This window comes from Moschus berezovskii, chromosome 1 (genome assembly GCF_049115385.1).
Source record: "Moschus berezovskii isolate FMDL1 chromosome 1, NW_MosBer_1.0, whole genome shotgun sequence".
NCBI classification, from domain to species: Eukaryota; Metazoa; Chordata; class Mammalia; order Artiodactyla; family Moschidae; genus Moschus; species Moschus berezovskii.
The window spans coordinates 22,993,135-23,011,884 of record NC_142460.1 but is presented as its reverse complement, the minus strand read 5'-3'; the positions used below and the strand labels follow the sequence as shown (position 1 = coordinate 23,011,884).

The window sequence follows — 18,750 nt, the reverse complement described above, 5'->3', positions numbered from 1 at the left end:
TAAAGCTGTACTGGTTTTTCTGCAAGTCATATGGGTATTTCTATTTTTCTCCTTAAACTTCATGTGACTATCTTGGTCTTCTCACCCTTCTCTTATATTAGAAAAAGACTGGAATCCATCTTGCAGGCTGATTTCTCTGAGTCAACTAGCACTGCACTTCATCAGTGTTTTTCAAAATACATTTCACAGAATGATAGTCCCACTATATGCTCTGATATGAAATGCTTTCAAGGTTAAAATAGTAAAAGAAAATAGACAGATAGATAGGACAGATATTTGAATATTGAAAATGTCTCCTTGCTAGGGATTGAATTGTGTCACCCTCTGCATTCACAATACACAGAGTCCTTAGACAGCAAGGAGAGCCAACCAGTCAATCCTAAAGGAAATCATTCCGGATATTCATTGGAAGAGCTGATGCTGAAGCTGAAGCTCCAATACTTTGGCCACCTGATGTGAAGAGTCGACTCACTGGAAAAGACCCTGATGCTGGCAAAGATTGACAGCAAGAGGAGAAGCGGGTGACAGAGGATAAGAGGGTGACAGAGGATAAGATGGTTGGATCACCAATTCAATGGACATGAACTTGGGCAAACTCCAGGAGATGGTGAGGGGCAGAGAAACCTGGTGTACTGCAGTCCATGGGGTCGCAAAGAGTCAGACACAACTTACCGACTAAACAGCAACAGTAACTTTTAAAGGTGTCTTTCCCTTTACAGTTATTTGAAAATGCTCGCTGTATTCCCCAAGTTGTAAAACACATCCTTGAGCCTATCTTACCTCCAGGAGTGTGTGCTTCCCACAGTCACACCTTTCTCTTGCCCCACCCCCTGCACTGGCAATCACTGGTTTGTTCACTGCATCTGTGCGTCTCTTTCTTCACTCACTCTCTAGTTTGTTGTACTTTTTAGATTCCTATATTCCTCGTGTGATATCATACAGTATTTGTCTTTCTCTGATTTATTTCACTATATTCTCTTGCATTCTTACAACCACATTAGGAAATACTGCAGACGCAAGCTTACTGTTCACCAGATTCATTTTCTCTTCCTCTTTTGCCTGCATCTAGCTGTTACAAACCTGTTCTTTGGACTTCGGTGGGATCATATGACTGGAGACTTGACATTGAAATGTGGGCAGAAGCAATACACGCCACTGTCAAGGCTGACTGAGAAAAGCTGCCCCCGTGTAACCCCCATACTCCTTGTCCTTCTGCAACCACGTATGAAACCTTGGCTAGAAAAGTCCCAAGACAGGAGGTGTCTATGTTCCCAAACCATCTACTGGAGAAGAGCCACCCACTGCTCAGGAATGCCGAGGCAAGACTAGGAATGGACAGGAAATAAGCTCCTATTTTGTTAAGCTGTTGAAACTATGTAACCATGAACATCACGTTAAGATAGCATTGTTATAGCCATTTTAGGTATGAGGGAACAGAAGATCTAACAGTTCAAACAACTTATCATTAATGGGCATACATGCTAAGTCACTACAGTCATGTCCAACTCTTTGCAATCCTATTGACTGTAGCCCACCAGGCTCCTCTGTCCACAGGATTCTCCAGCAAGAATATTGGCGTGGGTTGCCGTGCCCTTCTCCGGGGGAACCTTCCAGACCCAGGAATCGAACCCGTGTCTCTTATGTCTCCTGCATTTGCAGGCAGATTCTTTACCACTAGTGCCACCCGGGAAGCCCCAGTATAGTAGAACTGAATTTATCACCAGACCTAATTCTAACTCCTGTGATTTTTCCAAAAGAGTACTGCCTCACTTCCAAAATTTCTGATTTCGGGAACATTCCATATGCTTTCCAGACCATTTGCAGGTTTTCCTTTAAAGAAAGAAATTTTTCTAATTCTTTCCAGAAGCATATGCTGACATAAGGGAGGAATGGATGAATGAATATCTTGGTAAGGACAATCAGAAAAATTGAGTTCTGTCCTCATTTTAATCAAATCAATATGAAAATAAATGCATCTCTTAATTCTGGGATTAACTATAACTTTTGTCCAGTGAGTTTTAAGATAAAGTAATTTCACTTTTTGGTGAGTTTTGTTTCCACATTTCATCATCTACTAGGAAAAAAAGAAGAATGCAAAGATAATTGAAAATATTTTTAATGTGATTTCTAGTCTCTTAACAACTTTGAACTTTTCATAAACATATAGATGTTGAATCTGATAGTAAAGTATACAGCCACATAGATCATGACTCTACTTGTTTATCAAGTCTGTTTTCATGAAAAGAAGAATTCTTGGAAAATATAGAAATGAGAAAAAAGAGTTATACTTTTAATTAAGCCAGTTAAATTCCCAAACCTGTTAAATGTAAAGTGTTTCCATATCTACCTTTACAAAAACCCAGAATAGTTCAGTGACAACTTTTCTGTGAGAAAATTACTACAACTTTTTTAAAAAACTATTTATTTTCTTTAGAATGAAAACTGACTCTGTCAGATTTATGGGTTGGGTTTTTCACCCCCTAAACTCATATGTTGAAGTCCTAATCCCCAGTATCTCATAATGTGCCCTTGTTGGGAGCTGAGGTTTTTGCAGATAGAGTTAGTTAAGATGAGGTCATTCTTAAGTTGAGTATGGCACTAGTGCAATATAGCTGGTATCCTTATAAAAGGGGAAATTTGGGCACAGATATTGACACACACATACAGGGAGAATGTCATGTAAAGATGATGGTAGCGGTTGGGGTGGTGCTTCTACAAACTAAGGGGTACCAAAGAGTGCCAGCAGCCACTAGAAGTTTGGGGTGAGGCATGGGACAGTTTCTTTTTCACAGTCCTAAGAAAGAATGAACCTCCTTAGCACTTTGATCTCAGACTTCCCTCCTTCATAACTTTAAGACAATAAATATCTGTTGTTAAATCTGCCCAGGTTGCAATTCTTTGCTACAGCAGATCTAGCAAACTACTACTGATAGATCTGAGAGTGCTGTGCAGAAAGGGAAGAAAAACACATAGATCACTTAGGAGCTACTCACAATACCCTAGTGAAAGGCAATGAATTCCCAGAGTAGGCAAGACTGGAGGAAATGCTGAGAAAAAGACAGAAAGAATTTTTACATTATATTATTACATTTACATTATATTATTAAATGTAACATTTAAATTGTTACAGTAGAAGGAATTAAATGTGTGAAATTAAGAGGAAGAGGAGTGAAAAATGATGACAGGACTTCAGTCATAGATGACTTGGAAGATGGCAGTGGCATTAATCTAGAGGTGAAAATAAATATGATGAGAAATCTTAGCAAGAGAATATTTCATTTTGGTGAAACATTATGCATTTGATTTGTTCCTAAGAACACTTGCACTAGTATGCTTAATGGAGGGAAAAGACAGTTTAGGGGGCTTGACTTTCAACCCAAAATGATACACTTTTTTATGTAGGAATTGCAGTAACAAATTCCAATATAAATATATACAAAAATAGATTATGGTTGTAAGTATATGACTATGAAAACTACACATTCCTAAAGAAATCCTACCATTGGTAACACCCAGCTCTGCTCGAGAGTAGTCATCTATTTTTCCTACAGTTACTAGCACTACCATTACCACAGTTTTTGCACCAGGTTGTCATTTTAATCATCCATTTTTATAATAAAGCCCAGAGAAATTTATACATAATAATTGTGTTTATTTATAATAGCATCATAGGAAAGTGGAGTAAATGAAAGAAGTTGGATCTAGGAATCTCAATCAACGAAGATCTCGTTGTCATAAGAGCTAATACAATGCCCTATAGGTAGGGGCCATTCATACCTTTCTAAACACAAGTGGTAGCTTCCTAAAGATACAAAGATGCAGATATCTACCAAAGCTAAGGTCAAATTGCAGAGCTCTCCTTGACCGAAGGGAGGGCAATTGCAGAAGACATCCATATAGGTCTGTACCTCAACATGCCAGTCATTCATTCTTGCCATTCAATTGGTTATCAGTACATTTCCTTGAGTCCCACAAACTTTCTGACTCCCAGATTCTTTTTTAATGATTAAAACTTTTAAAAAATTTTTATTGGTGTATACTTGATTTACAATGTTGTGTTACTTTCTGCTGTACAGCAAAATGACTTGGTTATACATATACACATATTCATTTGTTTTTAGATTCTTTTCCCTTATAGGTCATTACAGAGTATAGAGTTTCCCGTGCTATACAGTAGGTCCTTACTAGTTTCCTATTTTATGTATAACAGTGTTAATATGTCAATCCTAATCTCCCCATCTATCCCTTCTCCCCATTCCCCGCTGGCAACCATAAGATTGTATTCTACACCTGTAATTCTATTTCTGTTCTCTAAATAGGTTCATTTGTACCATTTTTTTTTTTTAAGCAGTTTTTGTCAGAGTACGGTTGTTCTACAGTGTTGCATTAGTTCCTACTGTATGGCAAAGTGAATCAGCTATATGTATACATATGTCCCCTCTTTTTTTATTTTCTTCCCATTTAGGTCACCTTAGAGCATTGAGTAAAGTTCCTTGGGCTATACAGTAAGTTCTCATTAGTTATCTATTTTATGCTGCTGCTGCTGCTGCTAAGTCACTTCAGTCGTGTCCGACTCTGTGCGACCCCATAGACGGCACCCCACCAGGCTCCCCCATCCCTGGGATTCTCCAGGCCAGAACACTGGAGTGGGTTGCCATTTCCTTCTCCAATGTGTAAAAGTGAAAAGTGAAAGTGAAGTCACTCAGTCGTGTCCGACCCTCCACGACCCCATGGACTGCAGCCCACCAGACTCCTCCGCCCACAGGATTTTCCAGGCAAGAGTACTGGAGTGGGGTGCCATAAGTATTTTATACATAGTATCAATAGTGTACATATGCCTATGGCAATCTCCCAATTCTCCCCACCCCGCTTTCCCCTTAGTGTCTATATATTTGTCCTCTATGTCTGTGCCTCTACTTCTGCTTTGCAAATAAGATCATCTATATCATTTTTCTAGATTCCACATATACGCATTAATATACAATATTTGTTTTTCTCTTTCTAACTTACCTCATTCTATGTGACAGCCTCTGGGTCCATGTACCATTTTTAAAGACAGATTATTCCAGAGGTTGGTTATATTTTCAAATTTCATTGTACTTGTATACTAAATAAAGTGTTAGTTGCTCAGTCATGTCTGACTCTTTGAGACCCCATGGATTCTACATGGAATTCTCCAGACAGGAATACTGGAGTGGGTAGCCATTCCCTTCTCCAAGGGACCTTCCTGATCAAGGGATTGAATCCGGGCCACCTGCATTGCAGGCAGATTCTTTACCGTCTGAGCCACCAGGGAAGCCCTGACATCATATAAGAAAAAAAGTAAAAAAATTTTACTTTTTCAGGGAACTCATGGGATATAGCCCCTTGGTAAGCACTTAGGAGCATTTATAGGGAAAAGGCAAAGCACATGGAATCCCTAAGTGGAAGATACAGAGGAAACTGTAAAAGGTCTAGCTATATCACTCTACATAACTAAGCTATGAAATTCATGAGGGCAGGAGTCTAAACAAGCACCCAGCACAGAAGCTGGAACGTTAGAGGTACCCTAATGTTTGTGGAAGGAAGGGAGGGAGGAAAGAAAGGAGGCAGGAATTTGGCTTTGAGCAAAATATGATAGTGTCCCAGGGACAATGACCAAGGAGCTTCCTTATGTCTAAAATGTAATGCTAAGTTGTTTTCATCATGAAAGTATAAGCATCATCTATGTCCCCAGACTTTCAGTAAAGTCTGTTAGATACACAAATGCTTGTGTAAATAGATTTTGTGGCAATCAAGCAAAGGAAATGGTGCTGTAGTGTCTGAATCATTACAGTCTGAAAAGAAACGGAGGCTAGACTAGGAAGAAGATCCATAAAACAAACTAGTTCTTCTAAAGTAAAAGTTCAAACCAGAGATTAGGAAAGAAAACAGGAAGTCACCATCCTCTAACCTCTCCTCTCTCAGATTCCTCAGCGATGCTGGAAGTAGACTTTTCAGTGATGCTGAAAAGTATCTCCTTTTCCCAAAAGGAGATAGAGAAAGTCAATTTCGTATCAATATCAAAAAACAAGATGGCTCAGTAATACCTTGGATGCACATGTTTTATCTCAGTTTATTCCTGAAATAGAGACATAAGATGCCATCATTATCTTTGTTTCACGGATGAGCTAAGGTTTAGGAAGCTTAAAAAGCCTCCAGCCAAGGGACAGAAACCAGGATCTGAACCAAAGTGCCCCAAACTACTTCCCCACAGCTATAGACCATTACATGTAAGATGCATTTCTGGGTCCTAGACCAGGGAGAGAAAGAAAACATCACTCCTCTATCTTTTAAAACTGTCCTCAAAGACAAACTCTGAAACTTTACAATTTATTATGAAATAAAGCAAGGAACAGAAAGAACTTGCAAAGTTCAAGTACAACCAGAATAGCTCTGATAGTGAAATAGAGGATTTCCCAAACAGAAATGAAAGCAAGGAAATAGTTTGGTAAGACAGCTACAGCATCCTTGGGTGTTCGCACCATCACAATAAATGGCCCAAGCAAAAGTGGGCTCATCTCAGCCTATAAACTCTATGTTATTACTTATTAGTACTACATGAATCTTTTGTATTAAAAATGATTGGCCATCTAAATAAAAAGAAAGAAAAGACATCTCTGTTCTTCATTTTTATTGAAACCTAGAAAGCTAAACAATAAAACATGAACAAAAGAAACACTAATAATGTGTAAACCTCTGAAAAACTTCTTATTTTCCAAATCATATGTGAAGTAACTGAAATAAATAAATGTGAGAGTTATACAAACAACAGCTTTGAAGGGGCCACCTAGTGATTTATACCATAGCACAAACCAGAGAATTTCTGAAAACCAGGGTATTATTTTTAAAAAGAAGTAGTATGAAATCAATGTATAATAAAAGCTGTAACTTGGTTTAATGAGATATTACTGTGAGTCATATTTATTAACATTTGACCAGAGGAAACCTTTATTCTACAAGGAGAGTCAGTAATAGGAAGAAATGAAAATTTTCTCTTCAGAAATTATCCATACATTTTGCCTTTCTGAAAAACCATTAGTGAAACAGGAAACCCATTTTGCGCTGACAAAAGAGATGGATGGTCAGATACTCCTCGAGGCACTAAGTACTGCTATTATGAGAAAAGACTCCCATTGCCCCTGGCATTCACCTCCTCTGTCTCTATCCTCTTCTGATTCTCCTTGATCAACTCTGAAAGGGAAATATAGAGGTGTGTTTCTGAACATAAGAGAGAGTGAGGGCAAAAGGAAATCAACTGGCAGTCAGTTCTCACTTTCCAAAAAAAAAAAAAACAAAAGGAATTAGCATGTCAACCACCAGTCCAGATGGCTTGTTTTGTCTGTATGGGGGTTCCAATGGAAAGCAAGCACAAAACAAGGCTCTACATATTAAAATGAGCTTCCCAGGTGGTTCAGTGGTAAAGAATCTAAGAATCTGCCTGCCAGTGCAGGAGACATAGGAAATGCAGGCTTGCTCCCTGAGTCAGGGAGATCCCCTGGAAGAGAACATGGCAGCCTTCTCCAATATTCATGCCTGGAGAGTCTCATGGACAGAGGAGCCTGGTGAGCTACACAGTGCATGGGGTCACAAAGAGGCAGACACAACGTAGCACAAGAGCACAAGATATTAAAATAAACCAACATGTGTTTGAAATTTGCTTTTAAGTCTCTTCTGTCCAGATGTACTAAAACATGGAACTTTAGTTTACCCAGAGCATGTTTGGGGATCTACCAATACATAGTGATAAGTGAGGGAAACAGAAAACTACAGTCACCATTTTGATGCTGTGATTCTCAGGACCTAGACACTGACTTTTCATCCTTTCTCCTTCTCCCTGCATCTCATCTGATCATGGAGGGATCCTTTGCAAAGTTTTCCACTGTTGTCCTGTATTGAAGGAAGACTCGGAAACTTTAACTGACTCCCTTCACTGTACAATTCCCCAAACTACCTGGTTTCCTACGTAACTTCTCTTTGTCCTGCATGAAAATTATTCTGCAAGCCCATAAATAGTTGGGGGTAAGTATAGAGGATTAATTACTCTACTTGACTACATGTGTCAAGACTCTCTAACCAGGTATGGTTTTCCCAGTAGTCATGTATGGATGTGAGAGCTGGACCATAAAGAAGGCTGAGTGTCGAAGAATTGATGTTTTTGAACTGTGGTGTTGGAGAAGACTCCTGAGAGTACCTTGAACTGCAAGGAGATCAAACCAGTCAATCCTAAAGGAAATCAATCCTGAATATTCATTGGAAGGACTGATGCTGAAGCTGAAGCTCCTATGCTTTGGCCACCTGATGTGAAGAGCTGACTCACTGGAAAAGACCCTGATGCTGGAAAAGATTGAAGGCAGGAAGAGAAGGGGACGACAAAGGATGAGATGGTTGGATGACATCATCAACTCGACAGACAGGAGTTTGAGCAAGCTCTGGGAGATGGTGAAATACAGCGAGGCCTGGCATGCTGCAGTCCATGGGTTACAAAGAGTCAGACACGACTGAGTGACTAAACCACAAATGGGTAAAACATAAGATAATCCTTTGCTGTCCATTCTCGATGTCTGCATCTCTATTCTTGACCTGCAAACAGGCTCTTCAGTGCCATGTTGCTAGAGTTCATACGTATCTTTCTGACTTAGTTCATCATGTATAACTGACCCTAGGTCCATCCGTGGAGGGTGAGATGAATTGGGAGAGTAGCTTTGGCATATACACACTACCAGATGTAAAGGAGATAGCTAGCGGGAAGCTTCTATATAACACAGGGAGCTCACCTCGGTAGTCCGTGATGACCTAGAGGTGTGGGATGACAGGAGTGTGAGGAAGCTGAGGAGGGAGGAGGTATATGTATACTTATAGCTCATGTACATCATTGTACAGAAGAAACAACACTGCAAAGCAATTATACTCAACTTTTTAAGCTAAAAGCAAAAGATAATCCCTTGCTTGTCATGAAACACAATGACTGAACCCATGCTCCAGGCTCAGAAAAGAAACCTGGACCCTGATCAGCAAAGGATGATTCATTGATAGTAAAAATTCTTGCAAACAAAGAACTCAACTGAGACATACATTTGCAATGCCAAGTAATGAGGTTTTATTGAGAAACACAGAGCAAGACAAGTTCCCTTTTCCAAGGCACAAAAGCAGAAGCCAGAAGACAAAGCAGCAAGGTCAAAATATGCCAAAACCCTTAGAGACTGGGACGTGCATGGTACATTTCTGGAAACATCCAGAGCTATACATGCCACCAGTCATTAAACCCTTAAAATAAGATTGGTGCCAGCCAAATCTTAGATTGCCAAAGGCGGCTTATTCAGGGCTGGCAGCCAGCAATCAGGCAGTTAGAACAGGGGTCAGCAATGAAGTTACTCAGGCGGTGTGTCGGAAGATCCTGGAAACACATCTGGCAGGTCATGGAATCTTGATTCACTCATGGGCTTCTGAACACTTAGCAAATTCTTCTGCAGCTGGACACGCAGGACTGCTGGTATGTCCTGGAGACCCCGCAGGTAGGTTGGCAGATGGTGGAGACTCCTCCCACCGGTTGACAGACAGTGGAGATGCTTCTCACTGGCTTGCACACAGTAGAGATGCCACTCAGAGGCTGACAGCCACTGGAGACAAAGGTGAGTGGCCGGCTGCAGGTAGTCGAATAGGGACTGGAGACACAGGTGGTTTGCCGAGATGTCACCTGGACAGGGCTGGAAACACAAGGAGTTGGCTGGTAGCAAGTTGACTGGCAGACAGTGGGCTCACAGCAGGTCTCCTGACAGTGGTCCAGGAGCCAGGAGCCCGTTTGGAAGGAGCTGGGCAAATAGATGCCACTCAGGCAGTCGGCATCCGGGGTAGAAACTGTGGCCACTGGGACAGTGTATTCTCCTCCAATCCGCCTAGAAGAGCAGGTCCTTGTGGAGCAGTTGTAGGACATGGTGCCGGTGGAGAGATGTGGGTAACTCACTGAGGCTGGTTCTCGAGCTGTGAATGCCACTTAGGCTTCTGAGCTTTTATACATTCTTGCTGGTGGGTGGGGCTCCCACCCTGACCTTCCTGGCTTCTTTGGCTCACACCAGCTTGCCTTAGAACCTCCTGTGAATTTCCAGGTTAATTGTCTCTTGAGAAGCCTTCATCCTCATAAAGAAAGTTTAGTAGTTTGGTAACTAAGTCAAAAGGCTTCTGGACTGTACTTAGTTCCAGGATTAAGAAGGTGGGTTGACAGCTTCAAAGCTATTGGTCATCCCAGCCCACAATTCATCCGTCATTCATCTTGCGTGGATACAATGAGTGTCCCTCTGACGGTAACACCAAACATACCACCATCCCACACTCTCTCCCTTCTAACCAGGACTCATTACACACCCACACCCTGTTTGGATTGTTGTTGGTACTTAATATGCTTAATTTAATCAGTCACTCTTCCATAGCTAACGGGGCTTCTACAAGGAATTTTGTTGAATATGCTTCAAGATGATAATGACAACACTTAGGAAAACGGACACAAAGATACATCCAGGGTACAAACTGGCTTGGAAAATCAATTAGGTGATCAGAGCAAGATGCCCCCAGGAAGCTCAGAGGGCAATGGAACTCACCCTTTATGTCCAAGCAACTAAGCAACTTGGAACAGAAGCCAATTAAGTGGGACTGCATTTGTAGCCAAGTTTCTTTCTCAATAAATTGAATGAGCTTTATTCCCAAAATGTTTAATCTTGTAACAATGGATAAGAGCAACTCATATGACTCATCAATGTGTCAGTGGAACAGGTTTAGTTAATTTATTAAATTATTATAATGTTCATTTGAAAGGGCAAGGTGTCTTCCTCCCAAGGTGCTCAATATATTCAAAAGACATTTATTTTCACACAAAAACTTACAGATAGGATGCACTTGTATCACAGACAAACCAAAGGCTTTTCAGGGTCATTGTCTCCGGGAAGGATAAATTCAGGGGAGAGTGGAGGAAACAGGCCCTTAATCAATATTTGGGGATGAATGGATGTGTGAAGAGTGTGCTGTAATATTTAATTATTCTTTTTATTCTTGGGGAAACCATAGAAAGATACCATCTCCGTGATTTCACTTTGCTACAATGGATTCAGTTCTCAGTGCCAAAATGACTGATCCTTGTGATCCATCTGTAGAAAACCATTTCAACCCTGGAAAAATAAGTCACTTCAGCACATCTTTAATGGTTGGTGATATTTCTACATCAAAACAGCTGTAAGAGCTGACTCGTTTTGTAAACTGGATTACATGGGGTAGGAAAGAGGGACAACGATGAATTTACATGTATTTGAGGGCTACAGTAGGCTACATTTTAAATATGCACAAAGCAAACAGCTTTATGTTAGATCTCACCAGAAGTCCTTTTGCTGAATGCTTTATTCATCTCTATTCATCCCACTGAAGCCATGTTGGGAGCTCCCCATGGCTCTAATTTGGAGGCTAATAATACACCCCAACAAAACGATGCTGTGCTGTGGGACGTATTATAATCCCCAGGAATCACACTGTCTCTCCCTCACTGACTCGCAACATGTACTCGGGTAGGGGAGAAATTAAAGAGATGACTGCTTTCCACAAGGTTAGGACTATGCTCTTCCCACCATAGGGAATGTCCCAGTTGGTATTTGAAGGTCAAGTTCCTGGTCACAGGAGATAGCTTGCTTCTTTGAAAATGGATGTGTAGCTTACAGGCTTCTACCAGCCATGGGTACACAGGCAGCTGTGGAGACGTACTCCATTGTGTAAATTAATCAACTGACTACGTGAAAATGTGAAGTTAGTGGTAAAGTGACACAAGAGAAGTTTCCAGTACCTATTGCCACATTTCTGGAAGAGAATTTGCATAAATTTTTGCTCTATCTTGATTCCTCTTTTCCATTAAAAGTTAAAAATTGTAATTTTAAAAAATTCTGCAAAATATCTTCCTTCAGCTTCAGAAGGAAAGGAAATGAACACTTTTGAGGTTCTTCCAGGCATTAAGTTAGAGATTTCACACACACCATCAGAACAGAGTATATCCAGCAACTCTAAGGACTAGGTATCATGTCACATGAAGAAGCTGAATTTCAGGGAGGTTTAATGACTAACCAAAGTCACACAGTATGCAACGAGTTGACTCACTGGAAAAGACTCTGATGCTGGGAAAGGTTGGGGGTGGGAGGAGAAGGGGACGATGCAGAATGAGATGGCTGGATGGCATCACCGACTCTGTGGACATGAGTTTGAGTGAACTCCGGGAGTTGGTGATGGACAGGGAGGCCTGGCGTGCTGTGATTCATGGGGTCGCGGAGAGTCGGACATGACTGAGCGACTGAACTGAACTGAACTGAAGTTGAGATGTGAATAAAGCAGAGCCATGTGTTGTGAACCTATGCTGGGAATATTCAAACCTGGTGAGATGCCTTCATTAAAGTTCAAGCAAAAATTTATTTGAAAAATCAAGTAATCAATGTTTTATTGATGACACCACAAAGACTATAGTCTTTATGTCTATTCCAGTTCCATTCATTAACAACAAAAATAAATAAAATTTTAAATAGTAAGTTACAAGCACTGCTGTCTTTAAACTTCATGACAATTTTACTTCATTAGAATTGTCAGGGGAGTGTGTAATTTCCTCGGTTCTGTCTCATCACAACAAAAATTTGAATGATGGATGTTAAAGCCCTCGGTGTGTCACAGCTCTCAGATAGATCAGTGTTATAGCTCAGTCTTATTTAGAAAACAAAGGAAAATACATCCTTGAGGTGTGAGGGCATGCCCAAACAAAAGACGCAAAGAGAAGAGAGACAGACAGAGACAGAGAGGCCCCGGCCCTTTGTTTAGCAATATAACGTCTAATCTGAAATTACACCACAGTGTCACCTAGTTATTTCCCAGGATGTCTGAACCATAGCTACTCTATTTTGACTTTTTAATTGCAAAATTTCCTTAGTAGCCAAAGTAGATGTCACCACTAATGATGTCAGTGTTTCTCTAGGTATGAGAAGATGCAAGAATTGGAACTCATAAAATCTTCTCCTGAAAAGATCTAACTATCTGAAGGCCAGTTTGGCCAGTTTTTCCCAGAGCACAGAATGCCTCATTCCTGATTTTCACCCTGAACTTCTTTCAGGGGTGTTGAAAGTCAGCAGTTGCAGGGACCATGATTTAATCTTTGTAGACATTGATGGAAAGTGTCAGTTTTCAGTTGGCAGAGCCCCCTTTTGCTCATAAACTTGACCATGATTTTGAGGGGGGCATTTCATGACCATTTTATCCCATGGTGCTGAGAATGTCCATTCTCAGGTTTGGCAAAGATTTTGTTGACAGTCCACTCAATGTACTGTTACTGGACTAGGACCATAAAACAGTATCCAAAATTCTCAGGGCCACCTGTCTTACTAACCTCTTGGTCCAGGAAAATATTCCCTCTTGTTACTTCTTCCCATATCTAGAGTTACACTGTTACCATCATTGATCTCATATGGAACTACACATTATTTTATCAGAGACCTCAGTCACACATTTGGCAGTGTAAGAAACAGCAATTTTGTAAAACAGGTGAAATACAAATAATGTAGCCAGAAGTATTAGCAAAGTCACAAGGAAGACTTAAGAGCTTCCATGAGATGTAGCCCAGTATATCTCAGGTCATCTGACTTAGTCTGCTCTGTAGAATCTTTATCTTCCAGGGAAATTATATATTGGCACCGTCTATAAGGCACATAGCCCAGTTTTCTAGTGTTACTAGACTGATTATCCTTCAGTTCAGTTCAGTTCAGTCGCTTAGTCGTGTCCGATTCTTTGCGAACCCATGAACCACAGCATGCCAGGCCTCCCTGTCCATCACCAACTCCCGGAGTTCACTCAGATTCATGTCCATCTAGTCGCTGATGCCATCCAGCCATCTCATTCTCTGCTGTCCCCGTCTCCTCCTACCCTCAATCCCTCCCAGCATCAGAGTCTTTTCCAGTGAGTCAACTCGTCTCATGAGGTGGCCAAAGTATTGGAGTTTCAGCTTTAGCATCAGCCCTTCCAAAGAACACCCAGGATTGATCTCCTTTAGAATGGGCTGGTTGGATTTCCTTGCACTCCAAGGGACTCTCAAGAGTCTTCTCCAACACCACAGTTCAAAAGCATCAATTCTTCGGCGATCAGCTTTCTTCACAGTCCAACTCTCACATCCATACATGACCACGGGAAAAACCATAGCCTTGACTAGACAGACCTTGGTTGGCAAAGTAATGTCTCTGCTTTTTAATATGCTATCTAGGCTGGTCATAACTTTCCTTTCCAAGGAGCAAGTCTTTTAATTTCATGGCTGCAATCAGCATCCGAAGTGATTTTGGAGCCTCAAAAAATAAAGTCTGACACTGTTTCCACTGTTTCCCCATCTATTTCCCATGAAGTGATGGGACCAGATGCCATGATCCTTAGTATGATTTAATTGTTTCCAAAACAGAGGAGATTTTAAACCTAAATTACCATAGCCTGGTGTTATCTATATAAATACATCCCATGATTGTGGGAGATTTTTTCCTCCTTTGCTGGAACTTTGCTTGTTGCTCTGATTGAGCTTGAATAATAGAAGGAAACTCAAATTTATGGCCAAGTAAGAGCAGTCATTATTAATTGGCCAGGAGAGGGGATTCCATCTAGTAATATCAGTAGTGACCTGAATACCACTATATATTTTTTTTTAAGTAAATTTTCTCAGGGCCAACCAGTTATAGCCTTGTAGTAAAATTTACCAAGGCGCCGGCGGCGCAGACGCAAGAGACGCCGGCCCCGGCGCAACTGACCACGCAAAGAGGCGCAGCCGTGAGAAGCTACCACATGCCTAAGGCCAGCGGCCGAGAGGAGTTACCCCACGTCCAATAGGCGGTGGCTGCGCGGGCGCAGGAGGGCCGAGAGGACCTACTCCACATTCAAGGTCAGGAGGGGCGGCCTTGAGGAGATACCCCTCATCTAAGGTAAGGTGCAGCGGCTGCACTTTCTTGGAGCAGCTGTGAAGAGATATCCCACGACCAAGGTAAGAGAAACCCAAATAAGACGGTAGGTATTGCGAGGGGGCATGAGAGGGCAGACACACTGAAATCATAATCACAGGAAACTAGTCGATCTGATCACATGGACCGCAGCCGAATGTGGTCCACTGGAGAAGGGAATGGCAAATCACTTCAGTATACTTGCCTTGAGAACCCCATGAACATATCAAAGGGCAAAATGATAGGATACTGAATGAAGAATTCCCCAGGTCGGTAGTTGCCCAGTATGCTACTGGAGATCAGTGGAGAAATAACTCCAGAAAGAATGAAGGGATGGAGCCAAAGTGAAACAAATACCCAGTTGTGGATGTGACTGATGCTAGAAGCAAGGTCCGATGCTGTAAACAATATTGCATAGGAACCTGGATGTTAAGTCCATGAATCAAGGCAAATTGGAAGTGGTCAAACAGGAGATGGCAAGAGTGAACGTCGACATTCTAGGAATCAGTGAACTAAAATGGACCGGAATGGGTGAATTTAACTCAGATGATCATTATATCTACTACTGTGGGCAAGAATCCCTTAGAAGAAATGGAGTAGCCATCATGGTCAACAAAAGAGTCTGAAATGCAGTACTTGGATGCAATCTTAAAAATGACAGAATGAATTCTGTTCGTTTCCAAGGCAAACCATTCAATATTACAGTAATCCAGGCCTATGTCCCAACCAGTAATGCTGACGAAGCCGAAGTTGAATGGTTCTATGAAGACCTACAACACCTTTTAGAATTAACACCCAAAGAAGATGTCCTTTTCATTATAGGGGACTGGAATGCAAAAGTAGGAAGTCAAGAAACACCTGGAGTAACAGGCACATTTGGCCTTGGAGCAAAGAATGAAGCAGGGCAAAGGCTAATAGAGTTTTGCCAAGAGAACGCACTGGTCATAGCAAACACCCTCTTCCAACAACACAAGAGAAGACTCTACACATGGACATCACCAGATGGTCAAAACCGAAATCAGATTGATTATATTCTTTGCAGCCAAAGATGGGGGACCTCTATCCAGTTAGCAAAAACAAGACCAGGAGCTGACTGTGGCTCAGATCATGAACTCCTTATTGCCAAATTCAGACTGAAATTGAAGAAAGTAGGGAAAACCACTAGACAATTCAGATATGACCTCAATCAAATCCCTTATGATTATACAGTGGAAGTGAGAAATAGATTTAAGGGACTAGATCTGATAGACAGAGTGCCTGATGAACTATGGATGGAGGTTCATGACATTGTAGAGGAGACAGGGACCAAGACCATCCCCATGGAAAAGAAATGCAAAAAAGCAAAATGGCTGTCTGAGGAGACCTTACAAATAGCTGTGAAAAGAGGAGAAGTGAAAAGCAAAGGAGAAAAGGAGAGATATAAGCATCGGAATGCAGAGTTCCAAAGAATAGCAAGAAGATATAAGAAAGCCTTCCTCAGTGATCAATGCAAAAAAATAGAGGCAAACAACAGAATGGGAAAGACAAGAGATCTCTTCAAGAAAATTAGAGATTCCAAGGGAACATTTCATGCAAAGATGGGCTCGATAAAGGACAGAAATGGTATGGACCGAACAGAAGCAGAAGATATTAAGAAGAGGTGGCAAGAATACACAGAAGAACTGCACAAAGAAGATCTTCACAAGCAAGATAATCACGATAATGTGATCACTGACCTAGAGCCAGACATCTTGGAATGTGAAGTCAAGTGGGCCTTAGAAAGCATCATTATGAACAAAGCTAGTGGAGGTGATGGAATTCCGGTTGAGCTATTTCAAATCTTCACAGGACTGGAAAAGGTCAGTCTTCATTCCAATCCCAAAGAAAGGCAATGCCAAAGAATGTTCAAACTACTGCACAATTGCAGTCATCTCACAGGCTTGTAAAGTCATTCTCAAAATTCTCCAAGCCAGGCTTCAGCAATATGTGAACCATGAACTTCCAGATGTTCAAGCAGGTTTTAGAAAAGGCAGAGGCACCAGAGATCAAATTGCCAACATTCGCTGGATTATGGAAAAAGCAAGAGAGTTCCAAGAAAACATCTATTTCTACTTCATTGACTATGCCAAAACCTTTGACTGTGTGGATCACAATAAACTGTGGAACATTCTGAAAGAGATGGGAATCCCGGACCACCTGACCTGCCTCTTGAAAAACCTGTATGCAGGTCAGGAAGCAACAGTTAGAACTGGACATGGAACAACAGACTGGTTCCAAATAGGAAAAGGAGTACATCATGGTTGTATATTGTCACCCTGCTTATTTAACTTATATGCAGAGTACATCATGAGGAATGCTGGGCTGGAAGAAACACAAGCTGGAATCAAGATTGCCAGCAGAATATCAATAACCTCAGATTTGCAGATGACACCACCCTTATGGCAGAAAGTGAAGAGGAACTAAAAAGCCTCTTGAGGAAAGTGAAAGAGGAGAGTGAGAAGGTTGGCTTGAAGCTCAACATTCAGAAAACAAAGATCATGGCATCTGGTCCCATCACTTCATGGGAAATAGATGGAAAAACAGTGGAAACAGTGTCAGACTTTATTTTCTGGGGCTCCAAAATCCCTGCGGATGCTGATTGCAGCCATGAAATTAAAAGACGCTTACTCCTTGAAAGGAAAGTTATGACCAACCTTGATAGTATATTAAAAAGCAGAGATATTACTTTGCCAACAAATGTCTAGTCAAGAAGAGTTATACTTTAGGAATATCTGTCTAAAATAGTCTCTCCAGATTGGCGTTACTTGAATTTCTAAGGGTTTTGCTGAGAGTGCTAAGTGTTAGAAGTCTATTGAATCAGTTCAGTTCAGTTCAGTCTCTCAGTCGTGTCCGACTCTTTGCGACCCCATGAATCACAGCACGGCAGGCCTCCCAGTCTATCACCAACTCCCGGAATTCACTCACACTCACTTCCATCGAGTCAGTGATGCCATCCAGCCATCTCGTTCTCTGTCTTCCCGTTCTCCTCTTGCCCCCAATTTCTCCCAGCATCCGAGTATTTTCCAGTGAGTCAACTCGTTGCATGAGGTGGCCAAAGTATTGGAGCTTCAGCTTTATTCCTTCCAATGAACATCCAGGACTGATGTCTTTTAAAATGGACTGGTTGGATCTCCTTGCAGTCCTGGGACTCCCAAGAGTCTTCTCCAACACCACAGTTCAAAAGCATCAATTCTTCGGAGACTCGCTGTCTTCACAGTCCAACTCTCACATCCATACATGACCACAGGAAAAACCATAGCCTGGACTAATGGACCTTTGTTGGCAAAGTAATGTCTCTGATTTTAAATGTGTTATCAAAGTTGGTCATAACTTTCCTTCCAAGGAGTAAGCATCTTTTAATTTCATGGCTGCAATGAGCATCCGAAGTGATTCTGGAGCCCCCAAAAATAAAGTCAGACACTGTTTCCACTGTTTCCCCATCTATTTCCCATGAAGTGATGGGACCAGATGCCATGATCTTCGTTTTCTGAATGTTGAGCTTCAAGCCAACCTTTTCACTCTCCTCTTTCATTTTCCTCAAGAGGCTTTTGAGTTCCTCTTCACTTTCTGCCATAAGGGTGGTGTCATCTGCAGATCTGAGGTTATTGATATTTCTCCTGGCAATCTTGATTCCAGCTTGTACTTCTTCCAGCCCAGCGTTCCTCATGATGTACTCTGCATATAAGTTAAATAAGCAGGATGACAATATACAACCATGATGTACTCCTTTTCCTAT

General features: G+C 41.4%; 1 protein-coding gene across 1 annotated transcript; it reads right to left on the bottom strand.

Annotated features, from left to right (window-relative positions):
* Window positions 1–9,108: 9,108 nt before the first annotated feature.
* KRTAP11-1 (keratin associated protein 11-1) lies at window positions 9,109–9,986 on the bottom strand. Its single transcript, XM_055417594.2, has one exon. It carries the CDS (start codon window positions 9,950–9,952, stop codon window positions 9,473–9,475), a length of 480 nt encoding a protein of 159 aa, XP_055273569.1. The 5' UTR covers window positions 9,953–9,986; the 3' UTR covers window positions 9,109–9,472.
* Window positions 9,987–18,750: the final 8,764 nt, after the last annotated feature.